Genomic DNA, 18549 nt, shown 5'->3' on the forward strand with positions numbered 1-18549 from the left:
ATTCTCAAGTTTGAAGCTTCCTGCCACATGGCAATCGTTTCTTTTTCGTGTTCATGAAGTCTTTCCATTTCAATTAGCAGTCGAGGGTCGGGTCCGAATCGGAGGTCATGCATATCGAGTTTTTGCAGGAGATGAAGTCCTTTAGAGGATCGAAGCCGGGATAGTTGCACATACATCGAGCAATACTTCCGGTGATGGTCTTGGCCCCGGATAGTGGGGTCATCTTTGAGGTCGAGAATGGCAGCTGAAAGCGTCGACCCTTGTACTTTATAGTCGGTGAGGCAGAAAGCTGGGCACATAGGGACCTGTTTCCTTCGGACCGAATAGCCTTTCAGGGTAATAGATCGTTCTAATGGGAAGATTGGCATGGCTGCAGGTTCAAGGTCTTGAAATCCGGTAGCCTTTGATCTGTTCGGTTTAAATATAACGCAAGATGGTGGCTTAGTGCACATAATATAGAGGTCGTCGACCTGAAAGAATTCGGCTGGTTATAAAGTATGAGTTTGTTACGTGAGTCATTGTCTTTATAGAAAGATAAACCCACCTATGGGATCGACCACGATACCGATCGCAGTTCCTGATGCGCCATTGACCAGGCCAAGGGGGGTGCAGATATTGGTCAGTATAACGGCAGGCATATTTGGGGTATATAAGAAGAGTCCCGGGAAAGGGATTTTGGTGCCTTGGTCTGGCTGCTGCAGCAAGTCGTCTGCACGCAGTCGCAGGTTCATTGGGCTAGTGGACTTGGTCCGCGTATGAAGCGCGGGGAAAATGTAGATGCTCTGGCATCGGGTCCGGGCGAATTCTTCTAATCTAACGCGGTTCACCTGATGTCGCAGAGAGTTCAACTTAACTACGGTGGTGGCATCTTCTAGTTGAGGGCTGACTAGGGAGGTGATGGTTTTGCTGTTAAGAAACGATCGATCGGCTTCAGTTAAAGTCCCTGTCCTAGCTCGTGATAGCAGATCGCGAAATGGAGTGTCTCCTTCTGCCTGTCTCATTTGCTCATCCAGGATGATTACCTCTTTGAATTGATGCCAGAGTAGGCGACCGTTTTCATCCTCATCCAAGCCCCTTCTTGGTTCCCTCCACAGTGCCGGGCCCAGAACAGGCGGAAACTGGAAGAAATCGCCGATAAAGATGACGACAGGAAGGCCACCGAAAAGATCAGGAGAGGATCGGTCGAGGGCTTTGGCGATCTTGCATTGATTATCAATCACGCTAATCATGCGTAGATCCATCATGCTGACTTCGTCCACGATCATGATAGTCTTGCGAGACCAAAGCCGTCTCACCCTGGAATTCATCCCGGTCTTACGTGAACGATCGATAGATATCCCTAAGGATGTATGGTACGTATTGCCGCCGATGTTATCTGCGGCCGCACCCGTCGGCGCCATGAGGACCACTTCGTCTTTCCGTCCGATAAGGTTCATACCAGCGACAACTGCCTTGATAATCTGGCTCTTGCCGGTGCCTCCTTCTCCTCCGACATAGAGGAGAGTCTGCTTGCGCCGCGATGAATCATAAGGATAGTCCGCCCAGGTCAAAGCTTCAGACAGCACTTTCTCCACTATCATTCGTTGTTTCCGATTTAGGGGAATGTCTTGGTTGATCAAGAACGCAAGAGAGGCGCCAGTAAGATTCTGGACGTTGCGGGATTCAAGATCATCCATCGTAGGGATTGTGTCCGAATTAGCTAGTATAGGATGCAGGATCCCATCTTCAACGTGGATGTCAAAATCGTCAAATGCAAAGCCAAAAGTGCCAGCATCATCATCCGTGTTCTCTTCAGAACTAGGATTGATGCAACTTCTAAGTTGACACTCCCACGTCTGTAAAGTATGTAGTGGGAGGAACCTCAGCCCAGAAGATTCGTATGCAGGAGTACTGAAAATATCGAGCGGCTGGAGGCTCTGTAGTGATAAGTTTCGTGTTCGGTCTAGTGCGCGCAGTAAGAGAGGGATCCGCCGGCCAGTGACTAACGTCTCCTGATACCACGCTTTGCTGATGGAGTGGTAGGCAGCGATTAATGTCTCCGCATTAAAACTCTCATCCTGGAGGTAGAAGAATTCTCCGGTCTCCTCGCTATCAGAATCAAAATTTGCGGGCTCATCCTCGTTAGCATCATGAAATGAGTCAGCGGCGCTGTTTGCAGACTTCCACATTTTTGCATCAGCCTGGCAGTCTTCCTTGGACTTTCGCAGTAATTCGATATTTATTGCAAAAGCTCTATTGTGAAATGCGAGGGTTGGTTCAACAGCCGCCCATACTGGAACATAAGCGTCCGTCGTTGTCGCATATCGCCGGAAGAGGTCAATCAATTGATGCCAGGGAACAAAGAGCCCTAATAATATCTCTGCGACGTCGTTCATAATCGCGGTTGTTTTTGGATGACCTCCCGGGACCGCATCTTCTGCAACCTGGAATTCGGTGAGTTGTCCGCTGAAAGTCACGGTGGCTAGTTGGGTTGGAGTGCGCGCTAGGCGCTGTACATGCGTGGCATATCTCGGGTGGTCTGGGTCGAAGTCCACGTCATCAGTAATAGTATCGCGTACATGCTTTGTCTTGACAAGCATGCAGTATTCAAATAATGCCAGAGGAGCTAGGTGCGGTCCACGCCATTTGTAATTATCAAAGATGCTTACGGGGGCGGTGTCGCCAGTTTCGTACGCGCAAGGTTCTTCTGCTATAGGGTCCGGAGAGGCACTGCTTTGAACACTAGCTGGCTGAATTATCGCCCGGATATAGCGCCTGAGCCACCAGAGATTGATGCGGGTGAAGTTGTAGTTGATCGTGTAATAGGTTGGTAGTTGTAGTAAGACGCTTGCGACCTGCACACCACTGATTTCTCGGTCATGAGAGAGCGCATTAAAGCAGCGGAGTGCAAAATTATTGACACCCTTTTGTCGAAGCCGGAGGTCTGTCGCTGTCGGTGGCTCAGCAACCTTTGCCTTCTCAATGGAATGCTTCAACAAGGCCGCCTTGGCCACTATCTGCCATGGAGAGACGTCATCTTTCGTGGCATAGTTGGTGATGTAATAGATCAGCGACAAAGACTTTGAGACTGTTGGAATCCAAGAGATGTCGTGATTAGAACGGACACAACTAGCAATAGCCGGGTTCCACGGGTTTATCCAGGCATGGTTTCGAGCGAGGTGAATCAGTCCACACTCATCGACCTTAGAGACAGGAACCAGAGCTCGAGGCATGCCAAAGCGACAAGTATTCTTTCCGGCCCCCCTTAGACGGTATTTGAAGCATGTGGCGAGATGATGTTTCGAATGGACCTGCGTTTTACGAGCGACACAATTGCTGTCATATGATAGTTGAAGATGAAAGTCGTCATCGGATTCGAAATCTTTGGCCGACGGTGGCGTGCTGGCAATATTCACTTCAGGGTCATGTAGAATACTCTCATCAATACCTTGCATGATGATCGACTCTAAGTAGCGAACCATACGAGTTGCAAAGTTGGTATCGTGCAGAAGCCGATCACGCAATGTAGTGAAAGCTAAGTTACCTCTCGCCCACGCTAATCCGTGGACATGTAGCATACCTCGGCCGTTTGTCTCGACAACAGCAAAATGATTTGAGAGTTCACCAAGGATGCCTATCTGGGCGGTATTGGTAGCAAAAAGACCTTCCAGGACGGCTTTGCAGACGTGATGGAAGAATTCTGCAACAGCTGCTGGGTTAGAAGTAGCAGCAGCTTCACGTATAACGGCATTGGCCGGGGCGAGGTTGTCCCCAGAGTACTCTATACCGGCCAGGATAAGGACGAGGGGGTTCCGTAGGTCGGAGGGGTTGATAGTGATCCAAAAGGCAGGCATACCATACCAGGTAATTAGCCCTCGAATTTCAGAGCGCAATCTGAGTTTCTGAGCAAACGATCCTGGGACCTGCATGCCGATCGTCACAATATTTCGTAGCAGTCGTCGGATAATCAGATCTTCGATTTTCTGGCCCATTGCGACTGCCTTTGTAGCATTTTGGAGCTGGGTCACTGTCAAAGATGCGATATCCTTAGTTACGGAGCGCCAATTCTGGCGTTTGATGAGGAACGCGTTGCTTATGGACGACTTCCGGAGTTGGATCACATCATATAACAAGTACATAAAGGTTTTATGGCGAGCGAATCTACGTGGATTAGTAAAGACGTACCATCATTAATAGAGGGAAGGCACCTTCTACTATGGTGGCTCAAAGCCCACTCGGCAAACGCTCCAAGGGATAACGGGATAGCTCGCTCGTCGAGATGGCCGCCGATCCCCGTAGGGAATAAGGTGGGGAAAGCGGCGGTAAAATAATAGGGATCTGACCAGTGATCCACTAGTATGGCTTGTCCATGGATTGTGTAAGAGATAGCAGGCATCTTTCCTAACTCTTTTTCCGCCAATGTGACCTCACTCAAAGCTGGCGGTCTGTTCGTAATAGTGCCGAACAACGCAGCCAGAACACGAAGGTTAGGGTCTTGACGTTCTCCATTAATGTCAGTGGAGACAGAACCAGTGATAAAAGGCTCGCCGATGTTCACATCAGACGCGCTATCTTGGGCAGCCTGAAGGTCGTTCTCGTAGTTTCCCATCTGCAGCTCTACCGTATACCCTTCACGCTCATGGTGATCTGGTTCGTCGAGAGAGATGATGCTATCTCGTAGCTCTGGTGGAATGAAGTCATCGCTCCAGTCGTCGATCATAGGCTGGTTAATAGTGAGGTCACGGTAGAGCGGATTGTGTTGAACAAGCCATTGCAAGGCGGCCAGAACTTTCGCTTTCCGAACGAGAAGAAATGCACTAAGGTCCGAATCTTTAGGGGGTCGAGCACCCAACCAGAACACTTTGATCAGGCTATGTAGCGTTAACTCCGGACTCGGCAGGATGTCCAGCAGTGGCCCGGGATCTTGTGGAATAACAATGAAATGACCCCGGAGAGCGTGATAGTTGACGGGAGATAGGTGGCCTCCCGGTCGCAGTTTCAGAACAACACCAAGAGGATGGCACTTTGCAATAAGGCATTCCTCCGTCAGTGTGAGACCTTCTAGGGCAGATGGATAATCGTGGCATAGAGTCACATTCACCATATTCTTGGCCGAGAACTTCGGGATCATTTGTCGATTCAGTGAAGTATGACATAACGAACAGAGATCCCAAAGGTTATTATGTCGGCCACAGGTATCAAGAGCCCCCTGTAATGGCAGGAGCAAAGGATCCTCGTAATCTAACCGATGGATATTAGAGCTGGGCACAAGTTTCCCGCATGAGGAACAGACACATCTCTTGGCAGCTTCAGAAATAACATCCTCATATCTAGCTACGGACTCTCGAATATGTAAGGTGGATATCTCCGGGGGAAATGCGTCAGAAGCGACGGCCCGGGCCTCTAGCTCGTCGCGCAGAAGAGCGAACGCTCGATCTAAATTGTCCTGTAACCTCTGCGAGTCTAGCGCTCTTTGCTTTTTGACCACAGGCCGCAATACGGCCGGATTCCGTCTTTTCTGAACGGCAAGTTGGGACGATTGCGAGAGTGGCGGTTGTGGTAAGGTGGGTACTCGTAAAGGATCGCTAGGAAGTATAAATATTTGCGGTCTTAGTCCGGCTCTCTCGTGTAATAGCGGAGCGGCTAAATGATGGTTACTGTTTGGGGGATCGAATGACGGTAGAAGAGCCGGAAGTGGAGTCGGAAGTGGCTGCGGAACTGGTGCTAAAGGCGTAAAAATCGATCCCCTTTCTAGTACGGACTTTGCAGCATCGCGAGGGCGCTGAAACGAGTTCAGGAATGGGTCAAACATAGTTATACGTAAGTGCCCATCATCGACGGGTGCTTGTATAACGGTTGATCTTCTAGATCGGCAATCGAAACAACGCATCACCCCAGTCCGAGCAGGAAAAGGGGTCCCACAGTCATAACAAGGAAGAACATCGCAAAGAAGATGCTGGGAAGATAGTCGAGTTTGGCAAGGCGCACAGCGAAGATCGTGCGAAAGTGCAGGAATCGGAACATGGCAACCCAAGCAGAGACGCGTTTCGACTAGAGGCGGCAAAGAGGCAAATCGACAAGCAGGACATCGCGGTGGTTCGATAGTTATAGATAGACGAACCCGACGACCACAATCATGACAAGACCGATGAGCTAACATGCTGAAGCGGTAACACACGTAGGGATTTATATAGCCTTATGTAGTAGAAGTAGAGATTGTCAAGAGTAGGTAGCAAACCGAGAATCGGTGATAGATGAGTCATTACGTCAAGTGACACTTAACATAGGACAAAAGTGGTTCTAAGCAAAAAGATAAATAGAAATGAAATCCCACAAAAGAGCTAAACTAGAGTGTAAAGAGTTATGCTGCACGGTCAAAGCGTAGATAAAGTTACGGAAGAGAGCAGCCGAAGCCGATTGGATCTATTTGAATCATGAATAGACCAAACAATCGAGTCAAACTATAAAGCTAAGTAACTGCAACCAAAAGTTCCGACAGCACTCTGTGTACTTTCACATGTCAGTGAAGCTGTAGAGCCTCGTGGAGCAGTGAAGGCCAGGCCAGCGAATCAGTAACACCAAGTGTGGAAGTTAATATCAAAGCCTTGAGAAAACTTAACTCAAGAAAGGAGCACGAGCCAGTCATAGAAGGGAAATGTAGACAGAAGTGCGGAACGAAGCCCTAGAACCCTAAGAGCTAAGATGGATAGAGAAGTCGACGAGCAATAAGACAACGTAGCCGCGATAGACTCGAGCGGGGGGGCCCGGGGGGGCCGGGGGGGGGGGGGGGTCGGGGGGGCGCTCCGGGCCTGAATGGGTGTACGCGGGGAGGGTAGGGAGGGGATGCAGGGGGGGCGGGCAAGGTAGGTGGGGGGTTTGGAATGCAGACAAAAGTGGTGAGGAATTGGCGGTTTTAGCTCTTGCACACCTTCCCCAGAGAGTTTGAGAAGAAATGAATGGTGAGGTATATATGTTATTGAAATTTTGTACAAGGAATAATTGGTGTTGGAAAATACGTCTTAAATGGTAGGGTTCTAAATATGTTTTGGTATATGAAATATTTTAAATTTGGTTTAGAATTGATGTGGTGTCTTCGGGGGGAGATTTTTTTCCTGGTGATAGATAGGATAATTGTTGATGTCTAGGTTGAATGTTATTGGAAAAAATGTTAGTGTCTTGATGAATGTGATTAAGGTAAGATAAAAAATATGTAATATCGACTGATAAGGGCAGGATGTATATGGTTGGTGGAATTAATGTGTAATTAAGAAGAAAAGATTATAGCTTTTGGTTTGTGTAAAGTAGGATTATAATTTTGTCCGTTGGTATGTTTGTATTTCTAAGGGATTTGAGGATTCGGGCGTGTAAGGATGTTGATGGGTCAGATTGTGTGAATCTAGAGTAGGAGTTCGGAGGATGTTGTTGTTAAACAAAATGTTAGAAGAGCATCGTGAATGTAATTAAAGACGATATAGAGTATTGTTTAGAGTGAAGTTGTGATGGTGAGGGTCGTGGGTTTGTGTCAAATCTTTGATGTACGGTACTCTGTAGCTCTCTCGATGGGTTTCGGTGATGGATCGGGGTTGTAAATGTGATCGCGGGTTGGGTGTCGTTGGTCTGATAGTGAAGGATAAATTGGTTCAGGGGCTTCGAGGTGAATTGGAAATGCTGATTGCGTGTTTGTGGTTCTGATAAGAGTGAAACACTACATAATTGTGTAATGTTGATATTGATAGGGTAGTCGGAGAAGTGGATGGTTTGTCATAAAGGTCTACTTCATATAGGGGTATGTTGTTTGTTGGGGTTTGAACTGCTTCCTCGGGATATGTGGGTAAACATTCAATTGTTGGAAGAGGTTAAGAAGGTGTTAGTTATTGAAAGATGGTATCTCAAAAATTGAAAATAACAAAGAATGTAATATAGGTATGTAAGGTCGGACACTGTCTATGGGGAATCAATACTGAGTCGGCAGAATGGGAAGGGAGATAACAAAGCAGAACACGTCTTGGCGGCGAAAACCGACGAATCAGCGGCGACAATTTGGACCGATTTTGCAGTACGAAACGCAGCCAAACTTTGCGGGCAGCTCGCGCACGGTAGTAACCCCTTCACTCGTTCCTCGTTTCAGGGCATGGATGAAAGTATGAAACTGTATAGTCATGTACTGTTACATTTCCAAAAATAACCCCTCCCCCAAAACTACGGGGCCCGAATATTTATGAGGGTAAATTTGGTTTATTCTACAGTACTTACAAGCACTGGTCATTTCCGCTTACATATCTCAGCCATCTTCGACGCATTCTGTACCACTAAGGCAACGTGATGTTTTCAGCTACTCGAGGTCCAATTACTGCTTCTTCGCAACCATCTGGTAATACCGCTTTGCTCCCATTCTCCGGCAGGCCTTTCCTTTCCAAATAAAGAAAATCCCTGAATAGAACACGATAAACGCAAGTACACCAACTGTCACAATTGTATTTTGCAGCCCACAACGATCGATCCACGGCCCAATGCCAAAAGTTATCCCGGCCCCAATTACGTTCCGTATACAGACAAGCGCCGTTGTTGCCTCTCCGGCCAGCGACGGATAACTCTCACTCGCATAACGGAGCGTGACCTCCGCCGCAATAGGGAGCCCACCTCGATCATCGCCATACCAACGACAGGTCCCATCCAGTGTACATGGTGCGCGGCACCGACGCCGTATAGCATCAACCCGCAACATATAATGGGGCCTGCGATGAGTACAGAGTAGATTCGTGATTCAGCTTCCATGACTCCGCTATTGTGGCGCGCTTTCCATATCATGAAGTGATCTGTTCCTGAACCATGAACATAAAGCGACAAGCAGGCCCCTACTAGGGGGGCGATATTAGCAAGGCCGGTGGCAGCAGAGGAGAAGCAGTAGGTCGCGAAAACTGTTGTAGATTTATAGGCCATAATGGTGAGCCAAGCAACGCCGAAGCTATATGTAATCCCACGCCACCAGACGATCGGTTCACGAAGCATCTTGAAGGGGCATAATATGAGCTGGAGAAAGGAAAGGCGACTGTCGAGGCTAGTAAAGAGTTTCATGCGCTGGAGGTAGGTCTTTCGTAGTTTATAGGCGTGCTCCTCACTCTTAACGTTAGGATGGGTGTTTTGGATATGGCCAGGAAGTCCTGTCTCTTCTAGAAACAGGAAGTTGAGGACAACGGCAAGTCCAATGAGGATAGAATACCATCAATGCACCCCTAGATGAGCGAGTTAGCAACAATAGCACCGACCGATATCCGGTGGCATGTCTTACATCTCCACCCCATGCTCTCCGTCACGAATCCAGATGCTACAGGCCCTAAAAAGGACCCAACGTTGAGAGCGCATGTGTACAACGACAAGCCGAATCCTCGACGGTGAATGAAAAAAATGATCGTCCATTGTAAGCGCGGGGAGTTGTTCAAAGTGTGCCGCTCTAGAGCCCAGAAGTACCCAAGCCGCCATGTAGGCGCCGTTGGACTTCGAGCTAGCACTTGTATTTAAAGGTTTCGTGTGATCTACAATCTTGTACAAGACTCAGTCGTCCTGGAATTGATCATTCTGTATTCATAGAAAAGGACTATTCACATCTTGACTGAATCTGAACTAGTGATGTCTCAAGTCAAGCCGAGAAAAACACTTGACCGTAGATTTCGCCACAACTCCCATCCCCACCGAATCTCCACCGATAGAGCCTGTCAGGTTGTCATACCCCGACGCTGTCTTAGCATTGAATGTAGGATACTTCGGTCGATGTCGAAGCTTAAAACTTGACCGTTTTGGAAGCCGATAGTCACTTGATTGCCTCGCACGTCATCACATGCTGGCTGGAAATCTGACGGTAGCCGAAAGAAGGGCATATCCCCGTAGCATATCCACCGATCTTTGATGTAGAGGTTCTGTAGAATATCCAAGCCCACGTCTTTTCTGTCTGTGGGGGCGCATTCTAGACATATTGGACCAATATTCGTTGCAAGGTATCGGTCGTCTGCTGAGAATTTCAAGGTATATACCTGCTCTGATGTACTGATTTCTTGCCATGATCGGAACTTCCACAAGCTACTCAGAGTGCTTCCAAAATATTTTGAGGCGTCGAGTGAGTTTGCAACGTCCCAGAGCTTGATAGTGTTGTCATTAGACCCGGATGCGACCTTCTTGCCGTCGGATGAGAAGGCCACAATAGTGACTCGGCCTGAATGGCCTCTTAATGTCTTCTGAAGCGCACCTGTTGCAGTATCCCAAAGTTTGATGTCCTGGTCATTGGAGCCAGATGCGAGCAGCTTACCGTCCGGTGAGAAGGCCACGCTATTGACTCGACTCCAGTGAAATGATAGTCCCTTCAAAAATCGTCCTGTTGTAACATTCAAAGGGTTACCTGTTGCAGCATCCCAAAAGCTAACGGTACCATCATCGGAGCCAATTACGATCTGCTTGCCGTCCGGTGAGAAGACTATTGTCGCTACCCAGTCTAAGAGTCGTGATAGCGTCTTCTTATGTTCACCACTTGCGGTATCCCAAAGCTTGATAGTTCTATCGGCAGAGCTAGATGCGAACAGCTTGCTATCTGGTGAAAATGCCACGGTATTAACTTTACCCTGGTGGCCTGATAGTTTTTTCCAGAGGTCACCTGTTGTAGTATCCCAAAGTTGAATAGTATCGTCATCAGAGCCAGATGCAATCAGCTTGCCATCCGGGGAGATTGCCACAGTATTGACACGGCCTGAGTGACCTGGCGCTTTCTTCTGAACCTCTTCTATCATAGTATCCCAAAGCTTGATGGTGCTATCATCAGAGGTAGATGCGATCTGCCTGCTATCTGGTGAGAAGGCCACACTATTGACTGGTCCTAAGTGGCCTGCCAGTGTCTTCCGAAGGCTACCGGTTGCGGTACCCCAAAGCTTAATTGTATTATCATCGGAGCCAGACGCGATCAGCTCTCCGTCCGGTGAAAACTTTATTGTCGTTATCCAGTCTGAGTGTCCTACTAGTGTCTGCTTAGGTTTGCCGCTTACTGCATCCCATACTTTGATAGTTCGATCAGCGGATCCAGATGCGACCAGCTTTCCATCCGGTGAAAATTCCATTGTCGTTATCCAGTTTGAGTGTCCCACTAGGGTCTTCTGAAGGACGCCTCTTGCGGTACTCCAAAGCTTGACATCTCTGTCGTCGGAGCCAGATGCGATCTGCGTGCCATCCAGTGAGAAGGTCAGAGTATTGACTGAGCCAGAATGGCCTAGTATTGTCTTCTGAAGTTCACCTGTCACTGCATCCCAAAGCCTGATGCTCTTGTCCTTAGAGCCAGATGCGATCAGCTTGCCGTTTGGCGAGAAGGCTATGGTTGTGACCCAGTCTGAGTGCCCTGCTAGTGTCTTGAGAAGGCCACCTGTTGCAGCATGCCAAATCTTGACGTTGTTATCATCAGAGCCAGATGCGATCCGCGTGCCATCAGGTGAATAGGCCACAATATTGATGAAGCCTGAATGGCCCACGAGGGTCTTCCAAAGCTCACCCGTCGCAGAATCCCAAAGCTTGACGTTATTATCATCGGAGCCAGATGCGATCTGCGTGCCATCCGGTGAGAAGGTCAGAGTATTGACTGAGCCAGAATGGCCTAGTATTGTCTTCTGAAGTTCACCTGTCACTGCATCCCAAAGCCTGATGCTCTTGTCCTTAGAGCCAGATGCGATCAGCTTGCCGTTTGGCGAGAAGGCTATGGTTGTGACCCAGTCTGAGTGCCCTGCTAGTGTCTGTAGCAAAGAAGTCCAAGTGTCCTCTGTAACAGGAAATTTTCGAAACCACGCTGGAATCTTGTCTCTGTTCCTCCTCTTCACAAAACTTGATTCAGGACTAAAGATAATCGCAGAGCTGTAGATTTGCAACGGCCAATTTGCTAGAGTGTGGTAATGTCGCAACAGAAATCGTGTGGCATCCTGCACAAGTGCCAATGCTTTAACGTGGTTCTTTAGCAGTTTTGTCAGAAAAGCCACACTTCAATTGTAGGAATATTGAGATCCAACCTTTGCTATGTTTGCCAGCGTTTTGAGACCTTCGATAGCCCGTGGTAGCTGATTTAACAAACTCAGGCATTCCAGCCATTCCAACAGCTTTGTGTAGAGGAAATTGGCAACCACGCCCTTCTCAGTAATTCCGCTCCTTGCTCGCTTAGTGTTCTGGAGATGTCGCACCCAGAACGTAGCTGCATAGTCCACACCGGCCAGAAAGTCATTTTCTCTCTTGTGTTTCGGCGTTCTCAAGGATTCCCTAGTTGAGTCAGGTTGCGATAATCCAAGGAGATTGACCTTGAGCGATTTAGATAAATAAGATAGACAGCATAGTAGAATATTATCATGGCCGAAGTGTTCACAGGAGTCGAGGATAGATTGTCCGTTCTTCCCGGCCAAGTAGTCTCGAGCAGACTGATGAACAAATTCAATGTTGTTTGCCTGCATCCTGATCAATGAAGCACAGCGATTGACCAATGTTTCAATAGCGTTCTCGTCAGTCAGGCCAGTCAGACTAGGAATTTCCTCCACTTTCAAAGGTCGGTAGGCTAGCATCATAACCTTAAGCAGCCGCATACACTTCTGGACATCATCTGCCTCGCCTTTGCTGAGTTGATTCAAAATCCGATCATAGAAAGGATGTAGGCCAGGCGGTAAGTTTCGAATTGTGGCCAAAGCATCATCTCTGTAGACACTCTCGAGTTTCTTGCATACTAGGCTTACCCACAGAAAGGTCCCCTCAGCCTTCGCAGTAAGCTCCATCTTCACTTTTGTCCTCAGAGTTTCATCGTATCTCTGGAATTTACCGAGCTCATTCACTTTGTGAGTGATATAAGCCTCAACAGTTTCCGAGATATACTCCGAGTTGAGCTCTAGGCTAACTTGCACCTGGTCAAGTCCAGCTAGTAATGCCCGCTCTGCGCTATCCAATGGTCGGCTTGTTATGAGCCATTTGATTTTGGCGGGATGGTCCAATCCATTTCGGACGATACACTTAAAGAAGTCGGCCAAACCGTTATCTTGACACTCATCGAGAGCATCCACAATGATATATACCTTCGAGCACTGGCATCGATCCAGCATTTCCATCAGGATATTCCATAGATTACGCCATGAGTTAACGTCCTCATTAAACCGATTGTGCACAGTGTCCCAGCGGCATCGTAGAGAATCTTTAAGCTCGATCCGCTGGTTTACTAATTGCAGAAGCAAACCCTTGATAATCGCTTGAAGGGTGTTAAGTTCATTGTCGGCATTTTGGCAGAAGAAATAAGACACCACCGTAGACTCATGGCGTGCTCGTGTGAGCTCCTCAATAAGACCGATCGACATCATTGTCTTCCCTTTGCCAGCGCCGCCCTTGATCCAAAGCAGACAGACACGGTCGCTACTTCGCCAACTCGCATACTGCGGATCTTGAAAAATCCATTCAAGCGATTTGGGGAGTAACTTGTCCTTGGTTTCTTTCAACCGATTTTTAACAACCAAGGAGTCGGGACAGCGTAGCTCGCGGAGACAAAACCGATCGATATCTTCAGCGTTATACGCTATGAGCAGTGTAAGCTTGAGATATTCAGTTTATCGAATATTCAACCATCTACCTACCGCAGAACTTTGCTTCAATCGGACCCTGGTTGTGTCCAATTTGGAGCCCATCATTTGTGCCAGAAAAAATAGTCGATGACATGGTCAATGTAACACAGCATGCCTAATATTGCTCCTAAGATTCCAGGTCTCTCTGCTGAATGAGGGGCATCCTCATGGCTTTTTATCACGTGACTTCTTTACCGGTTAAGTTGCCCTGAGTGGAACATTCAGGAAGGCGGCTGGAAATGGCCTGCGACTAACCGTCACAATTACATAACACTACGTATTATTACCATGTATGTACCAGACTGGTAATTTACTCTAAATTCATATTGGGTTAGCATGTCATGTGATTAGGGTTTGAAAAAGTATGCCTGTGTTCCTGGATATGGAAGGCAATAACGGTCGGCACTGTACTCACAGGGCCCCTGGCGAGCACGCCAGGTAATTGCTCTCGTCAAGCAGTTAGGACGATGGATTTCTACCTTCTCGTGGTGTCCGGTGTCAGTACCCTCTCATTTCGTGGAGGGGAAGCCAAAAGAATCCGCGTGGGGTGAATAGGGGTCGGGCCGCAGAGTTTTCCGTGGTTGACGACACCCCATCCACCCCACACAAACCAGAGGAAAACGGGTTATGAAAACCATCCGACGACTGCCTACTCGACTCGTACTCGAGACCGAAGCTGGACTTGTTCTCCAGTGGTTGTGGTATCGCCTAGGCAGGAGACAGGACACCTCTGAGCTTGAACACCCTCTGAGATCGCGAGACGCCCTACGAACTTGAACGAGGAAAACAACGAAGACAGCACACGAAAGACGAGACGAACAAATGGAAACACACAATATGGCGTTGAGCGGCGAGGGGGAATACAACTGGCGGCGCAGCAGACTGAATAGACCGTTCGGGAGCTCCATGGAATGGCCTGGGTCGGAACCTCGTTAAAGCGAAGCTACGGGCAACTCTGATCTGGACAGCCTGTGGCCTCATCCAAGCGGGATGCACAGTCTGGCGACGACCCTCGACGGACTCGTTAAGGCACAGCCACGGGTGTTCGAGAGGGCTGCAAAGCCAGGGACACAAGCTTGGTTAGTGAAGGACAGCGAGGGTATCCTGCAAGGCCAATGGGGATACTACTAGCAGCCTTTGCGAGACACGGTCGGCCGGCAGAGAGAGATCTCGGCTGGTAACGCGAAGCAGGGAGACTTCTCCTTGTGGGGCGTGGCACATAATGGCAGTGACGGACGAGTCGAGAGGACCCGACGAGACTGTCTATGTGGCCCGAGAGGACGGACGCGCGTGTCGGTGTGCAAATAGACAGAAACAGCTACCTCACTCGCACTGAGGACCTGAAATTAACCAGCCAAAGTGGTGTCGTCCTAGTGGTGCAGGTCCGACCTGTCTTACTATCTCACTCGCACTGAGAACCTGCGGCTGGGCGATGGATGTGATGTCGTTCTAGCTGAAATGCTGATGATGCATGCTTAAGGAGCAAACCTGGAGACACCTGGGGTGAGTGGTTTTTGGCGGGGCCTCAATATCTGGAGGGCGTCCATCGAAAGATGCGCGTGCCGAAAACCAGGGCAGTGGCCTGAACAAGCGGGCCTGGTGAAGCTGCTTTACATCAGTTCCAAGAACTCGTTAAGGCTTGGCCACGGGCAATCTTGGCTGTGTAGTCATGTCTCTTGGCCTCGACGCCCGCCTCCGAGCAAAGGGGATCCCAGCCGCTGCTAGGAAATGGATTACGAGCTTTATGAGCGATCGCTATGCCAGCATAGGATTTGATGACTTCCGTACCGAGATCACGCTACTTGTCAACGCGGGACTCGCGCAAGGCTCGCCACTCTCACCAATTCTGTTCACATTCTTTAACTCCGATCTCGTCGATCAACCGGTCACGTTTCGTGGTGGTGCATCAGCCTTTATAGATGACTACTTCCGCTGGCGAGTAGGCCGCTCGGCAGAGGAGAACGTGGCCAAAATTCAGTCCGAGGACATCCCTCGCATCGAAGCATGGGCGCAACGGACAGGGTCCTGCTTCGCGGCCGAAAAGACCGAGCTTATCCACTTCACCAGGAAAAAACGCGAGCAATTGCAAGGCCAAGTAGTCATAAACGGGAAGACAGTCAAACCATCCCCCACAGCCAAGTTACTAGGCGTGATTTTCGACCATGAGTTACGCTGGAAAGAGCACGTACAACAAGCCATTAAACGTGCCACCAAGGTGGCTATCGCTCTAGCTGGACTACGACATCTGCGCCCAGAACAGATGCGACATATTTATCAAGCATGCGTCACACCAGTAGTAGACTATGCGTCAACAGTCTGGCATGACCCGCTGCGTGATAAAACACACCTGCGCCACCTAAGCACAGTGCAGAGAGCCCCTCTGGTTCGAATCCTATCGGCGTTTAGAACGGTAGCGACCACCACCCTAGAAGTAGAAGCGCACGTCCTCCCAACACACCTCCGCCTCCGCCGCCGAGCACAACACACTATCGCGAGACTCCACACTCTTCCTCGCAAGCATCCTATTTGGAACGCGCTCCTCCGAGCCCAGAGACGGAGGAACAATATCGGAAACTACGCCCGGTTCCCATTAGCGGAAGCCCTAAAGACCATGGACGTGCAGAGATTGGTTGAGCTGGAAACGATTGACCCAAGCCCACTGGCTCCGTGGCGAGACGAACCCTTTACGGAGATTGAGGTTGGGTCGGACCGAGAAACGGCCGTTGAGCGAGCCGATACCGCACGATCTGCGTCGGACATTGTTGTCTACTCAGATGCCTCTGGACGCGAGGGTCATCTGGGGGCGGCCGTAGTGGCACTCGACGACAACCTGCAGGTTGTCGAATCACAACAGGTCCAGGTGGGACCAACGGACCGATGGTCGGTTCACGTAGCGGAGCTCATCGGCATCTTCTACGCGATCAGCACGGTGATCAAGATCGCCTATCAACAGTCAATCTTGGACAGCAGACAAAGAACGGCAACGATCCTGTGCGACAGTAGGTCAGCCCTGCAGGCAACTCAAACCCCAAGGAACAAATCGGGCCAACGGATCGTGCATGCGATCCTACAAGCTGCCACAGAGGTTCAAGCCGAGGGAGTTGCGCTCCGTCTCCAATGGGTGCCAGGGCACTGCAACAACCCTGGAAACGACGCTGCGGATCGACTAGCCAAAAACGCCGCGTGCCCAGGTAAAACCCACTCGTTCCGCCCGCTACTCTCTCGAGAGAATGCACGCCTGCGCGTCAATATTCTCAGCCAGTGGGAGCAGGAATGGAGATCGTCCAGCAAAGGCAGTCACCTACGAAAGATTGACGGCACTCTACCAGCGACTTACACGAGGACGCTATATGGGAACCTACCCAGAAACCGGGCGTACCTGTTAACGCAGCTTCGTACTGGCCACAACTGGCTATCTACCTACGCCAAGAAATTTGGCTTCCGTGACGACGACTACTGCGTGTGCGGAGCACAAGAAACTGTCACTCATGTACTAGTGGATTGTCCACTTTTGAGGGATATTCGAATGGAGTTACGGAGGGAAGTGGGGGACGCGTTCAGAAGCGTCTCGAGCCTGCTGGGAGGCTCAGCCGAAGGTAAGAGAGGTAAACCAGACACCGTCTCAAGGGCAAAAACGGTCAAGGCCGTTTTAGACTTCGCCGAGGCGTCACATCGGTTTTGGAGTCGCGCGCCACGAGGGCAGCCTAACAATGGGAATGGCAGTTAGGCCACGGCAGGCCTTGACGAGGCTCTAAGTTCGTTTTTCAGGAAGTGGAACACTCTACATGTACGTAAACATATATATATATATATAGTAGTCGTATGCTGCATATCGCTCTCGAGCGAGGGGTCAGCGTAAATGACATCAACCAACCAACCAACCACTGTACTCACAGGAAAGGCTGGGATCGAAATGGGGGACTCCAGAAGAAACATCAAAACCCCTCAGTCTACTCGCCGCCACCTTTCCTCCACCTCGAATCCCTCAAACCCCGCTGCTCCACTCAAAACACCCACCCCACCCCGTGTCCCCCGGGAAAAACACTTCATCTCGACCCCCTTTTCCACCATCGAAGCGCGAGCTCGGTCATTCCAAGGACAAGTGCTCAATGGCGTCACTCCGCTCGAACTGGCCCGCGCCGGCTTCTACTATGAACCGAACGCACCTTTCAGCGACATAGCCTGCTGCTTTGCTTGTCAAGCATTCGTACGCCTGGGAAGCCTCCAGCACGAACCCCTCCAAGAAAGACAGCGACTACATGTTAACGACTGCGTATGGGAGGTCATATATAACGAGCTGAAACTAATCCTCGAACCTACCGACAAACTCCCTCCTCCGGCCACCGCACCCCCTCCGCCTATACAATCAACACCAAACCACCGCCCTACCTCAGATGTCGAACTTCTCAAGCAGACAACCACCGACGCCAGCACACAGACACCGACCCGTCCAACACGAACAACGCCTGCCGCCAGAGAGGAACCCGCGAACACTAGCATCGACTCGTGCGCCAAGCCGCCCCCAGCCACAACCGATCAAGAGCAATCAACAACCCCACCAAACCATTCTCCCGATTCTCCTCAACCAATAACAACCATCACCTCCTCACCCCGAAACCAACAAACGACCTATGCTTCCGTCCTCCAACAATCTCCCGCATCCCCATCAGAATCAACTTCTCCAACGCAAGAACCTATCATTCCCGCTAAACCCGTACTCACAATTGAAGATCTTCACCGCCGTTTCCACAATAAACCGTCCCCGTTCCAAATTGGGAAGAAGACGAGCCGTCACCGAACTCGGAACAAGAACGTATCAGCCACACAGTCACTATCCAAATTCTTAGCTTCTGCTTTGCCCGCTTTCTCGCGGTTCTTAAGAGAGATGCAACCAAAATCGGATAATTGTTATCCGTCTCATCCGCGATTCTACTATAGCCGCGCCACGAGGGCAGCCTAA

General features: G+C 49.7%; 2 protein-coding genes across 2 annotated transcripts; one reads left to right on the forward strand and one right to left on the reverse strand.

Annotated features, from left to right (window-relative positions):
• Positions 1 to 11984: 11984 nt before the first annotated feature.
• N7473_001699 (G-protein beta WD- 40 repeats containing protein) lies at positions 11985 to 13683 on the reverse strand (the record flags this gene model as incomplete). Its single annotated transcript, XM_057147639.1, has 2 exons — positions 11985 to 13543; positions 13602 to 13683. The coding sequence occupies 2 exons, from the start codon at positions 13681 to 13683 to the stop codon at positions 11985 to 11987; spliced, it is 1641 nt and encodes a 546-aa protein (XP_057011293.1).
• Positions 13684 to 17502: 3819 nt separating this feature from the next.
• Positions 17503 to 18549, forward strand: N7473_001700 (uncharacterized protein; the record flags this gene model as incomplete). The annotated part of the gene is made up of 1 exon (XM_057147640.1): positions 17503 to 18549. One exon carries the CDS (start codon positions 17503 to 17505, stop codon positions 18547 to 18549), a length of 1047 nt encoding a protein of 348 aa, XP_057011294.1.

The sequence above is a fragment of the Penicillium subrubescens genome (assembly GCF_028828155.1).
Source record: "Penicillium subrubescens strain IBT 31985 chromosome Unknown utg000002l_segment0_segment0, whole genome shotgun sequence".
NCBI classification, from domain to species: domain Eukaryota; kingdom Fungi; phylum Ascomycota; class Eurotiomycetes; order Eurotiales; family Aspergillaceae; genus Penicillium; species Penicillium subrubescens.